Source organism: Protopterus annectens, chromosome 12.part0 (assembly GCF_019279795.1).
Source record: "Protopterus annectens isolate FY-2018-M chromosome 12.part0, PAN1.0, whole genome shotgun sequence".
In the NCBI taxonomy this organism is placed as follows: Eukaryota; Metazoa; Chordata; order Ceratodontiformes; family Protopteridae; genus Protopterus; species Protopterus annectens.
In genome coordinates, this window is record NC_056746.1 from 429,573,921 (window position 1) to 429,586,820 (window position 12,900).

Sequence of the window (12,900 nt, forward strand, 5' to 3'; positions counted from 1 at the left end):
ACTATCAACAGTGAACAGGAAGGCAAGCATCAGAGAGTATTACAAATTAATGGCTAAAACAAATGTAAGTAGAAAAATGCTGCCTTTTCAAAGGTGGCAATGGGAATACAATTGATATTGTCTATTTTCTTCTGGCTCAGTCCCACATTACTGGAGGCCACTTTACCAATCTCACAATACTGAAAAGTGGAACCCACAATAAACACCAGTACTGCTATAGACCTATGCTAGATGGGTTCTGGAGCCCACTGTTGGTACTTTGTCCCTTTATCTGAAGTGGCATTTGTCACAGGATGACAGTGGTTTGGGCAGTAGAGATTTTTTTATGTGGGTTGGCTAGCATTAAATGAACATTTTAGAAAGCTTTGGTGTTGAATAATGCAGGATGGACAGGACATTGTCAGACTGATATGAAATATGATTATTTCTTCCATTTTAGTACCTACAACTCAACAGTTACTAATTTTTGCTCCATTCCCGCTATTTTTTTTTTCATTTTGTTACAGAACATTAATGAGCCTAGTAAGTAAACCATCCCAGGTTTTGCGGTTAAAGACTTCTTATTCTTTTGAATTTGTGACTCCTGCTAGTCTATCAATAGTCTAATTGAATAGCACCAACATTTAAAATGTGTCACTGATTAACACCCCTTGTCTCAAATTACTTTTGGCTTTTCCTGCTTTATGAGGTAACAGTTGAAGAACAATGGTTAAGCATGCCCTTTAAATTTTGGGAACTTTTAAAACTTCATTTTTAGCAGTGGCATCAGTGTATTTGTGGAATGGATTTAATAGGACTGTAAGGCATGTCGGACAGTATGTCATAATGCATGAATGTCTGACCATAGCTTCAACCATCAGCTATAATGGATTGTCAGCTATAGCATGATGGAGCTGGGAGGCACAAAAAATGCATTTGTTATGTTAAATATCGACTTCAACTGGTAATGGACTATGATAATAGGAGGAAAGGAAGAAAGAGGTTGGAAATCTTAAAAGCATGCATTAGATAAGCAATGCAATAGACTTCTGTTAATGATTTTCTAACAAATATTCTATTGGTGAGCACAAAACTGAGGTATTAAGTATGTTTCATGAACAAATTTGTGATCAGCTCTTAATAAATGCACTGCATTCTACAGAAAAAATACATTCTATTAAAATTAAAATCTGAGTGTTAAGTTACTAGGTTATAGTATTACATAAGAGAAAACTAAACTGACATTAAGGGAGATATCTAAGATACTATGGGTGACCTCTTAACTTCACTGCAGAAAGTTACAGAACGTAGCATTTTAAAGTTACTGTTGTGGATTATATGCAATTATAACCATCAAGAAAAAAATCACCATATTCATCTCCTTACTTCACTCTGTGTCAGCAACATCATATAGAAGGTTCCAGAAGATTCTTGCAAAGAACACTTACACTCTCATACACAAACTTCAGCAATAGCTAAATTAAAACTCCAACTGTTTCTAGAGAGGGGCAAAGCCCACCCCACCTCACTCACCCATATGACTCTAAATATACGATTTTGAGATCAATCAATGTCAGGGTAAGGGTAAAACTTCCTCACCCCCACAGTTCAGAGATCTCAAAAATATAAAAGTAACCACAATCAAAACAGGACTCGAGAAGATAATCACAGCAAGATATGACTAAACAAGTCTTCCACCAAATACTAACAGTGTTCTTACAGGCACAGTTACTTTTTTATAGCAGCAAGTTATAACGGAATATAACTGAGATCAGGAACAATACTTTGGCTTTTGACAGAGCTGTGCATATAGTATTGTCTCTCTCAACCTCCATCTCCTTATCTGACAGTATTTTAATCAGCGCCTAGACAAACTATTAATTGACTGATACTGAGACGTTAGCTAGGTTTTCAGTAATATCACATTTCTTCTACAGTTATACTCCATATCAAACATGATTATTAGAGCAAGCTTTTCAAGTGTTTAAAATGGCCCATGTTCAGAATTTGTAGTATATGTAATTCATTTCTGATTTCAAGCACTTTGTTTTGAAACATTTTTTATAAAAGAATATGTATGATAACACAAAAAAGAAAATACTGGCTGTGAGTTGCACATTTCAGAAGTGAAGCTTTAAAAGTGTCTGTCTCTTTGTGAAAGCTGTTACATGATAACTTTATATGAAAGAGGGATTTTGTGGTAGTTATTAGGTATCAGTAGCATACTATGCTTAACGGAATGTAACCGTTACAAAGGTCTTTCTTAAAATAATTTATTTTATGGATGAATGGCTATGTATATTTTTAAGAAAGCAATATGTACAGATGCAAACACATGCATGCATAAACGTACAAACACATGCACGGAGGTGCGCGCACACACCCACACACACACGCACAAAGTAATGTACTGATGATTGTGAAGTACCTGGCAAACAGTTTATTGTACACATTTTGACTTCTCTGTATATCAGTCTGTACAGCATCACTTAGCTTGACGAGGGCTCTTAACTGTTCCAACTCATTCTGAAACAGAAAATGTAATTGATAATTATCATTAATACACTTGTCTATTAGTGTGTATTATTCAAATACAGACTGGCTTTGGGATATAATATTGTTAAAAAGAATCTCATTGTTATGTATTTCAGTTGTAAGAAGACATTGTGAGCAATGAAAGGTTGAAAGCTATGATCTGCCACCTCTGCCAAATGAAGAAATTATATCTACTGCTACTCTGATGTAGTACAGAAACAAATGTATTTAAATATCTGTCAGCACAGAAAGAGCATAATATTTTATTTTTATACTTTTTCATCTTGAAATACATTGCCTATGATTTGGAGACAGACACAGTTATCTAAGTAGATGGTTGTGCAATTAAAACCATCTAACAACAGTCAGTAAAAGAACACTGTGACCGTTACAGCTTGCAGACTGCTGACCTCATTACATTTCCCAGTTAACATTCTTGGGCCATCAGGACAATGCATATTGTTGTACATCACATATGCTTTGTTGTCAGTTACTGTATACCACTGTTGTGTATGCTCCTTAACATCTGACTTACTTTTATGTAAATATCACATATCTTCTATTCTGTTTGGTCATTTATAGTATGTGCTCTACCCCAGTTAACAAATGTACTTCTACTAATTCCAGGTGAAGGCTGTTTTTTCCTCCTATTTCTGGCTATAAACAGTATTCTAAGTAATTGTTTAATAAACATAAAATGGAGCTTCATGCATTTGCTTGCAAACGCCTAAATGTACTGTGTATTTGTGTCGAATTCATGGCAACTCTATGGGTGGGCCCCATACACTTCTCGTGGTATATTATGGAAATAGATTGCTAGGCCTTTCTTCTGCACATACTGCTGCTGCCCATTTGCGCCCCAACAAAGTTTCAAACCCAAGTCTACCAGTTGGTAATCCTGCACCGTAACCTCTAAACTATTATGCTATATGTCTGGGAATACATATCTACAGCTATAGCTATCTAACTATATATATATATATATATATATATATATATATATATATATATATATATGGATTTACTTCAGAAGACTGAAAGCTCACAGTCTTGAATCCCATAAGACTGACACCCAAAATCTTGAAAACTCAAAAGGCTGAATCTCAGAATACTGAAAACACCCAGGATACAAACACATACTATGTTCCAGTACAAGGATATAGTGAAACAAATAGAAGACAAGCCATGTTACTTTCCACCAAGTATAAGCAGGAGGGCAAGCACACCCACCACACCCCCTGCTACTTAAATATATCAACTCCGAGATCGCACTTCACTACACTAACATAAGTTATGTTGTAGTATAGCAAGTTAGAAGGGAACATCACTAAGGTTATAGCAGGCAGTCATGAAACACATACTGGTATGTTTGCCATTTTGTTCTTCGAAAGTACAATCTTGGAGTTGATATATTTAAGTAGCAGGGGGTGTGGGGGTGCAGGGGTGCTTGCCCCCTGCTTATACTTGGTGGAACGTAATATGGTTTGTCTTCTATTTGTTTCTCTATATCCTTGTACTGGAATATAGTAACTGCTTGTATCCTGTGTGTTTTCAGTATTCTGGGATTCAGTCTTTTGAGTTCTCAGTCTTTTGAAATTTCGGGATTTGGGGTGTCAGCCTTATGGGATTCAAAATTGTTGGCTTTCAATCTTCTGAAGTGAATCCATACACACACACACACACACACACACACACACACACATATATATATATATATATATATATAAAACTCAGAACTGAATATTGTCAACTTTATATTTGGTCCACATCAATGTGGTCAACTAAACAGCTTCGCAACAGGTGACCAAGATAATGCAATATTTGGACTTGAGTGGATAATTAGCAGTGTGTGTGTGTGTGTGTGTGTGTGTGTGTGTGTGTGTGTGTGTGTGCGTGGAGGGGGAGGTGAGGTTCCCTGCAAAAATATTGCTTTTTGCTTTATGTTTTAGTTTTCATTTTGCAATCACAGAGGTGATTGCTCAGCACATGTGTAATAACAGCATGTCAGTGTTTGATTTGATGAAAATCATTAGACATATATATATATATATATATATATATATATATATATATAGCTAACTATATATATATATATATATATATATATATATTTTGTATGTATATATATATATATATATATATATATATATATGTGTGTGTGTGTATATGTATATATATATATATATATATATATATATATATATATATATATATATATATATATATTTATATATATATATATATATATATATATATATATATATAGTTTTCTAGCCTTAAAGGTAGTATACACTTTTCTTAAGGTAGAACAAATCAACAAAAAGGGAAAAACAGTTGTACAGGAATGACTGCTTTAGATACTGGCATACGAATTTATATATATATATATATATATATATATATATATATATATATATATATATATATTAATGTATATATGTGGGTATATTACTAAAGATTGAATGCATCTAGCATTGACATATAAAATATTGACATAAAAAATTTCAAAAACATCCATATCAACATGCAGCTAGCCACATGTCAAGAAACAGCCTTGGTGCATGCAAAATGTAAAGTTAAATAAACAAAAACATGATTTTTTGCAGTGGGTAAGCCTCACCCCCCGGTAATTATTTATATATATATATATACATATATATATATATATATATATATATATATATATATATATATATATATATATGGGTCCCCTTCACTACACCGACATGCTACAAAGCCGACACGAGAAGACCGACGACGCAGATGATCAACAAGGTGAGATCCTGACGGCCGAAACACCGACATGGGCAACATGTGAGCGCGACTCGGTAAGTGTGCGATAGTGAGGGATTTAGGGTTAGGGAGCAGACAGGTAAGTGTGCAATAGTTAGGGATTTAGGGTTAGGGTGCAGGAAAGGTGAGTGTGCAGTAGTGTCGGACTTTATGTTTAAGGGTGGGTTAAGTGAGTTAGGGTTAGGGTGCAGGTAGGGTAAGTGTGCGATAGTGACGGACTTTAGGTTTAGGGGTGGGTTAAGTGAGTTAGGGTTAGGGTGCGGGTAGGGTAAGTGTGTGATAGTGACGGACTGTACTTTTAGGGGCGGGTTAAGTGAATTAGCGTTAGGGTGCGGGTAGGGCGAGTGTGCGATAGTGACGGACTTTATGTTTAAGGGTGGGTTAAGTGAGTTAGGGTTAGGGTGCAGGTAGGGTAAGTGTGCGATAGTGACGGACTTTAGGTTTAGGGGTGGGTTAAGTGAGTTAGAGTTAGGGTGCGGGTAGGGTAAGTGTGCGGTTGTGTCGGACCTTAGGGTTAGGGTTTGAGTTAAAGTTAGTGCATGTATAGTTGTGTGTAATGTGTAGTTTACGTTTTGTGTGTTGGTGTTTTGGGTGTTGGTGTTATGGTGTTCGGTTTTGTGAGTTGTCGGTATTGTGTGTTTTCGGTCTTTTGGTGTCGGTGTTTTGGGTGTTGGCTTTGTGGCGTGTCGGTGTAGTGAAGGGGATCTATATATATATATATATATATATATATATATATATATATATATATATATATATATACTAACTCCAAGATCAGACAAACACAAGGGCATAGTCCCCAACCTCAGGAATTCTACGAGCTCAGGCACCTGTTGACCATATAAATATATATATATATATATATATATATATATATATATATATATATATTCTATATATAGCCATATCTTTATATGTGTGTGTGTGTGTGTGTGTGTGTGTGTATGTATGTATGTATGTATATATATATATATATATATATATATATATATATATATCTATATATATATATATATGTGTGTGTGTGTGTATTTAAGCAGTAGCCCACAAGGTGGGTGTGGGTATATCAGGATTTACCCATGGCTGGCATGGTTTCATCACAAGGGTGATGCCTACTGTGGGTAAATCCTGATATACCCATATCCACATGTGAGTTATTGCTATTATCCAATGACATTATTTATGAGAGAAAATGCTTACCTTTTTAAATAATGTCTTTTTGTAATGATGCCATAATGTTTGTCCATGTTATTTCCCATTCTTCCTCCTTTTTGGATGTACTGCACATGTGTATGAATGTTACATTCCCATACTTGCAAATGACATCGTTGTTGTTGTATTGCATTATGGACTTACCTGTGCAATGCCTTCCTATTTTTGGGGGGATAACCCACCTATTGATTCATTATTTAATGTCTTCCTAGCTTGAGTAAACCTATGAGTCAAACTGGAGATGCAGTAAAGATCAGGACAGATGAGCAGTACAAGATTCTGCTAAGATTTAAGGAGGGGCAGCGCAGAAATTGGTTTCTTTATTTTTGAGAACGTACCTGATTTTCCTTCTGTTTTGTACTGTCCCTTTGTTGCATATTCCATTAGAAAAGTCTGGCTGCTGAATGGTACTTTAGTGGCCGGACTTTTTTCTGTTAGTATATGCATGATTTACAAAAGGTAGAGTGATTGGGCTGTCCAGTCATCCTGCTCATTTTTGAATAACAATGACCCATCATTGTATAAATATGTGTGTGTGTGTGTGTGTGTGTGTGTAAGGTTAGCAGAATTAAAAAGCTAGATAAACACTAGACATTGCACACCATAGCAAAGAAGTTTGAGTAGAAACTAAATAGGATACATGCAAAACATTGAGACAAGCTAAGTATAATATGTATGAGATATGCAACGAACAGTTGAGGACAAAGTATATAGAAACAAAACAAAATGGGGTATATAGGAGTAATGACGTTTGAGAATAATATACAAAGGATTTGAGTGAAATGCTGTATTCAAATGTACAGCAATGAACTGATCACATTCTGAACATGTGCGGGCAGAAACAAACAAGAGTTAAACTGCTTTGCTATACTTAAATATAATTGGCAAACCTCATTTCTGTTAACCATTGCCACAAAAACATGATATATTATTTAATGATTTAAAGGCCTCTAAGGTTTTTGTTTTTAATCTTTGTTAGCGAAACAATTCTAAGTGACTGGACCCAGCCCACAGAAGTCCTTTTCTCCCATTGCTGTTTTGAAGTGGGGCCAAGCTAGGGTAAGGATTTCATTTTGACTGCTTCTAACAAAATACGTGTGATCCCTAATGGTAGTTTTGGGGCAACTTCCTAACTTTAATATTTTGAATAGCACTGCAATTGGAAGAATGGAAGCCCTGTTAGGAGCAGGCAGCTGTTTGGACTTCTGTATTAAATAGCAGTGATGCACATATGAGTCTTCGAATAGGACAAATCTCTATAGTTTATTGTCAACAACTTGCATTTATCTCTGGAGTAAGTGAGTAAGCAGAGGTCTGATGTGTGATATATGAAATATCTTTTATTGTAGATTTAGAGACTGAAGAAGTTGCATTAGAAACTGAATGCATGTATATACCCAATTTTGTTGTTGTTGTATCTTTCGGCTTTTCCCGGTTGGGGTCGCCAAAGCGGAACTCCGGTCCGCTAATGACTGGCAGTGGATTTTTATGTACCGAGTTGCCAGCCCTGATGCACACCCTTCAACGAAGGCATGCCCATTCACGCATATCTCCACACAGAAAACGCTGTCGCTGAGAATCAAACAGGACAACGTGTTACTGTGAGGTGACAACGCTACTGCAGCACCACCACCGCAGCATGTATACCCAATGTATTTGAGCAATATTATTAAAGTCCAGACTTTATTTATCATGGGGGGGGGTAGTAAGGAATACTGACTGCTTATGAAGCATTTAGGTCTATACATGCAAGCTGGATTTAAGTGAAGCGTAATAGAGCATTTACTCAACATGAATATGTACAACTCAGGTGCAGTATAAACCAACATTTATTTTGTGGGAACTTGTACCATTCAGCCGTTTGCAACTGCACACTATTTAGTTATTTAGAATTTTTGAAAAGGCAGGATTAGACATTACAATGAAAAAGATGCAAATATGTATTGGGATGCAGTTACTTGTAAGGGCAAATACTGTTCATCTTTACTGAATGCAAAACTTATTTGTACTCCCCAGTGAATGGAATTTGCAAAGTCCATCTATTCAGACAGCTGTGACAAAGACAAGGGATGGCATGATCCAGGGTTTATTCATCAGGGACAGGTATTATTCTATTATCTACATCTGCAGGCACTTATTTATTATTCTATCAAAAAGATTTTTGTTAACACTGCCAAGAGGCAGCATAGATATACATAATGTACTCGAGTGATGATGTGAATTAGGTTGTCTACAGAAGCTTTAATATTTATTTAGTGTTTTATTAAAAAAAAAGAATTACACAGAGCTGTCAGATAACTGCATATACATAATGCACTTAATGTCATAGCATGAACTAGGCTTTTTTAATGGGAATATGTACTTGTCTGTTTATAACTGCAAATCTATGTTCAGCATTTTAGCAAAAGCAAGATTAGACAGAAGTGAGAGATGTTTATATATACACAATTTAAACACGTACTATTAAGAGAACATACTATTTAGTTATAGTGAATAAAAAATATCTGCACTACGCAATGACATATATATAGTTTGAAGTTCACATACAGTAGTTAAATTTATCTGTCCCAGCATCCAAGTCCTGGCGAGATCACTGGTCCTTGGGTTCCAGTGATGAGCTGCTAAGGTGGCAGCTGTGCTAATTTGTAGAAATTTAAAAGACATTGATTTATAAAATACACTGAATTAATGTATCTCTTGCACAGGCACCAGAAATGATTTGTTCTGTGGCTAAACACTTTTTGTAGCCTCATGACATGCTTGTTGATATACATTCTTCCTCTTTTCTCCTCCGGCTTTTATTTAGTGTTAGTGAAATTGTGTTTACACACTCAGAAACTGAGAACATTACTCAGACAGGGTTGTATTCAATCGAGAAAGCCCTCGTGGTGAATGGAACTTAATATTTTTCATTTTGTTGGAATCACATGGTTGAGCTCTACTATACTTTAGCACTAGTCCTGGTCAAACAGTGACAACTAACACTATGGTAATTCTTTAATGTCCCAAACATCTGTTGTACTTATATATTCTGAGAAGGCTTTAACAAGGCATTATTGTCTTTTTAAGTGATGGGGTGGGGGTTATTTTTCACTTTTTTTGTTGACTGTGAAGTAGAGGGGAACAGGGATGGGTATCATAGTTCGTGGACTACTTACATACCCACATACATACATACATGCTTACATACAGTCACACTTACATACATGCATACTCACAGACATACATAAATTCATACTTACGTACTTACATATACATACACATACATACATTCATACTTACATACATACACACATACACAAACACACACATACATACTTACATACACACATACATACTTACACACATACATAAGCACAAGCATACTTACATATACACATGCACACACACATACATACATACTTATATACATAGATACATTCATATAAATATTTTGGGCATGGGCAATAATGTTCATCTAGCCTGCCAATATACCAAAACAATTGTTCCCATAATAAGTGCCCAGGCTGTTCTTAAAAATATCTAAACTAGTACTTGCTTTAATATAATTTGTTAGTCTGTTCCATGCATCAGCTGCTCTCTCAGAGAACCAGTTAGTGCACTTCTTATTCCTTTAGAATCATCTACTTGCATTTAACTAGCTTATTCACCTAGCACTTCATCTGGATTCTTGCAGCAATTATTGTGGCACACATAAGTGCTAACAACACTAAACGTCCTATAAGGAAACAGCTCCAGTATTTATTAATAATGACCATTCTTCCTGGCATGTCTAAAAGTCAGTTCCCTGTGCTTTCTCCTATTAACTTGGTGAACTTGGGCATTCTGAGGCAGTGTAGCAACTGCCTCATGTACACAGACAGCCCTCTCCTCTTACCTCCTAAAACTCAGACTAGTGAGAGATGCACTTATATATCCAAACTGGAAGACATGCACTCTCCAGCCAAGCCAGCTGGTCAAGAGGAGAAGGTCAACACCTGCACTACACCACATGGAACACATAGCCCTCCAGAACACCCACCATTACAGCTGTCACATAAAAACACAAACCACACACCCACCTCCACCAACCCATCCCACCCTACCTTTTTTTTTGAGAAACTTTGTGAATTTGATTTTAGACATTTGTTTAAAGGGTCATACTTTTATCCAAGGAATTTAAACCCTGATGAAAGGGAAATATTAACTTTGGTACGACAACAAAAAGTCAGGATTATACAACCTGACAAGGGTGTGGGTGTTGTGATCATGAACATGCAAGATTATGTTGCAAGTATGTTCAGTATTTTATTTAGTAATACCTATTGCCAAGTCTCTAAAAATGAGGTAAACATTGCTTATAATAGGATTAAGGTCCAATTAAGTGATATGTTCATGGAAGGACCTATTTTATTTCCTGAATATAAATATTTAAAAATGGATGCCCCAACTATCCCCACAATATTTGGACTTCCTAAATTACATAAACAGATTGTTGATCCACCATTTCGCCCAATTGCTGATGCCCATAATTCTGTTACTTCCCCTATTGCAAAGTTTCTTAATGTCAAATTGAAAAATGTATTAAGACAGGAGGAACATCTTTGTATTGATTTATGGGATTTTCTTTCTAAATGTAATAATGTTAGGTTTGACAGTGAATTTATATTTTTTACAGTGGATATAAAGGATTTATTTGCTGTAATTCCACGACATTGGCTTAGATTGGTTTGACGAATTCCTGCTTAGAAAAGGGATTGAACAAGATTATATTAATACTTACATGGAAATGGTGTTAAAAAATAATTATATTTATTTTGATGAACAGTATTTTTTTCAACAAGTAGGTGTTGCCATGGGGGCTTCCTGTGGGCCACTTTATGCAAACATCATCATGTGTGAATGGGAACGGAGATTCCTATTTGATTATCCTGGGTTCCATGATTGTATTTTATATCTGAGATACCTGGATGATTTGTTTTTCATTTGGAGGGGTGATAACAACAGTGTCAGTATTTTTATGGATTACATCAATAATACAGCCAATTTTTTGCAATTTACATATGTGATGGGCAATGAGAGTATTAGTTATCTGGACGCAAAACTAGAAAAGGATGTCTGTAAGCAAAATGGCTGAGTGTTTGTGTGTATATGTGTGTGTGAGAGGGGTTGCATTGCATCTAAAAGTAGCACGTTAGCCACAATCCTTTTATCTTCCCATTACAGTCAGACATCAGCATTCTACTCAATAAGTGCCTGTCAGTGATGGCCTGGGCAGAGTGTGTATGACAACAAATGATCATTGACATATTTTTACATCTTTTCTGGATTTGTTTGTCTGTGTGGAGTGTGAATGCACTCCCTGTCTCTGCATGGAGTATGAATGCACTCCCTCTCTCTACATGAAGTGTGAATGTACTCCCTGACTCTGTGTGGACTGGAATATACTTCCTGTCCCTGTGTGGAGTGTTAATTTACTCCCTGTCTCTGTGTGGAGTGTGAATGTACTCCCTGTCTCTGTGTGGAGTGTGACAAAACCAAAACCGCTTAGGCAAATGTTCCGGATACACGCTTTAATATCTTTAAATGTTAAAACTCTTATAAAAACGCTTTTCGTCCACACCACTGGTTGGACTTCATCAGAAGACAAAAAGACAAACATTAACAATTGTATTGCTCCTAATATATATAAATACAGAGCCAGCCAAATTTTCAAGCTGATCTTCCTTATTCAAATATTTAAAGTGACAGGCTCCTTACACTAATACTCTAAATAAATGAGCATAAAAAGAATTACACATATTGTAAAGAGGTTGTCTGTGCCCAATAACTAAATCCAGCAAGAATATAATTTCATCACTGTTGATGTGAGAGAGTTATATACTAGCATAACACATCAGTTAGGTATTGACTGGGTAATAGCAAATATGCAACAGAATGCCCCAATTGATGAAACATCTTTAGTGCATGAATTATTGGATATCATCTTATCTTATAACTTTATTCTCTTTGATAACCAGTACTTTGTACAAAAGAAAGGAGTTGCAATGGGATCTCCTTGTGGCTCTAGTTTTGCTAATCTGGTGACTTGGGAGAATGAGTTAGTGTTTGGAAACAATTTTCTTAAAAGTGTAATTAAATTTTATGTTAGATTTATAGATGACATCTTTATGATAATTCAGGGAAACGAGGAGGTAACAGTTAAAATAATAAATATTTTCAATGAAAGTACACAATTTTTGCAATTCACTCATAGCTACAATTCAGATCACATATCATATTTGGATGTAACGCTGAGTAAGAACATGCAGCATAAAGTGTATGAAGCTAATATTTACAGAAAATCTACATATTCCAGCAAATTCCTACACTTCTCTAGTGCTCATCCTTTGCATCAAAAAA

At 35.7% G+C, this 12,900-nt stretch overlaps 1 protein-coding gene across 2 annotated transcripts in view; it reads right to left on the reverse strand.

Moving 5' to 3' along the window:
• The window catches only part of BAIAP3 (BAI1 associated protein 3), a 2,552,914-nt gene that overhangs the window by 270,183 nt on the left and 2,269,831 nt on the right, over positions 1-12,900 (reverse strand). For both annotated transcript variants that reach the window (XM_044089547.1, XM_044089546.1), the window contains exon 19: positions 2,408-2,505. In XM_044089547.1, the coding sequence (XP_043945482.1) occupies positions 2,408-2,505 (98 nt within the window). The remainder of the gene's footprint in view (positions 1-2,407; positions 2,506-12,900) is intronic.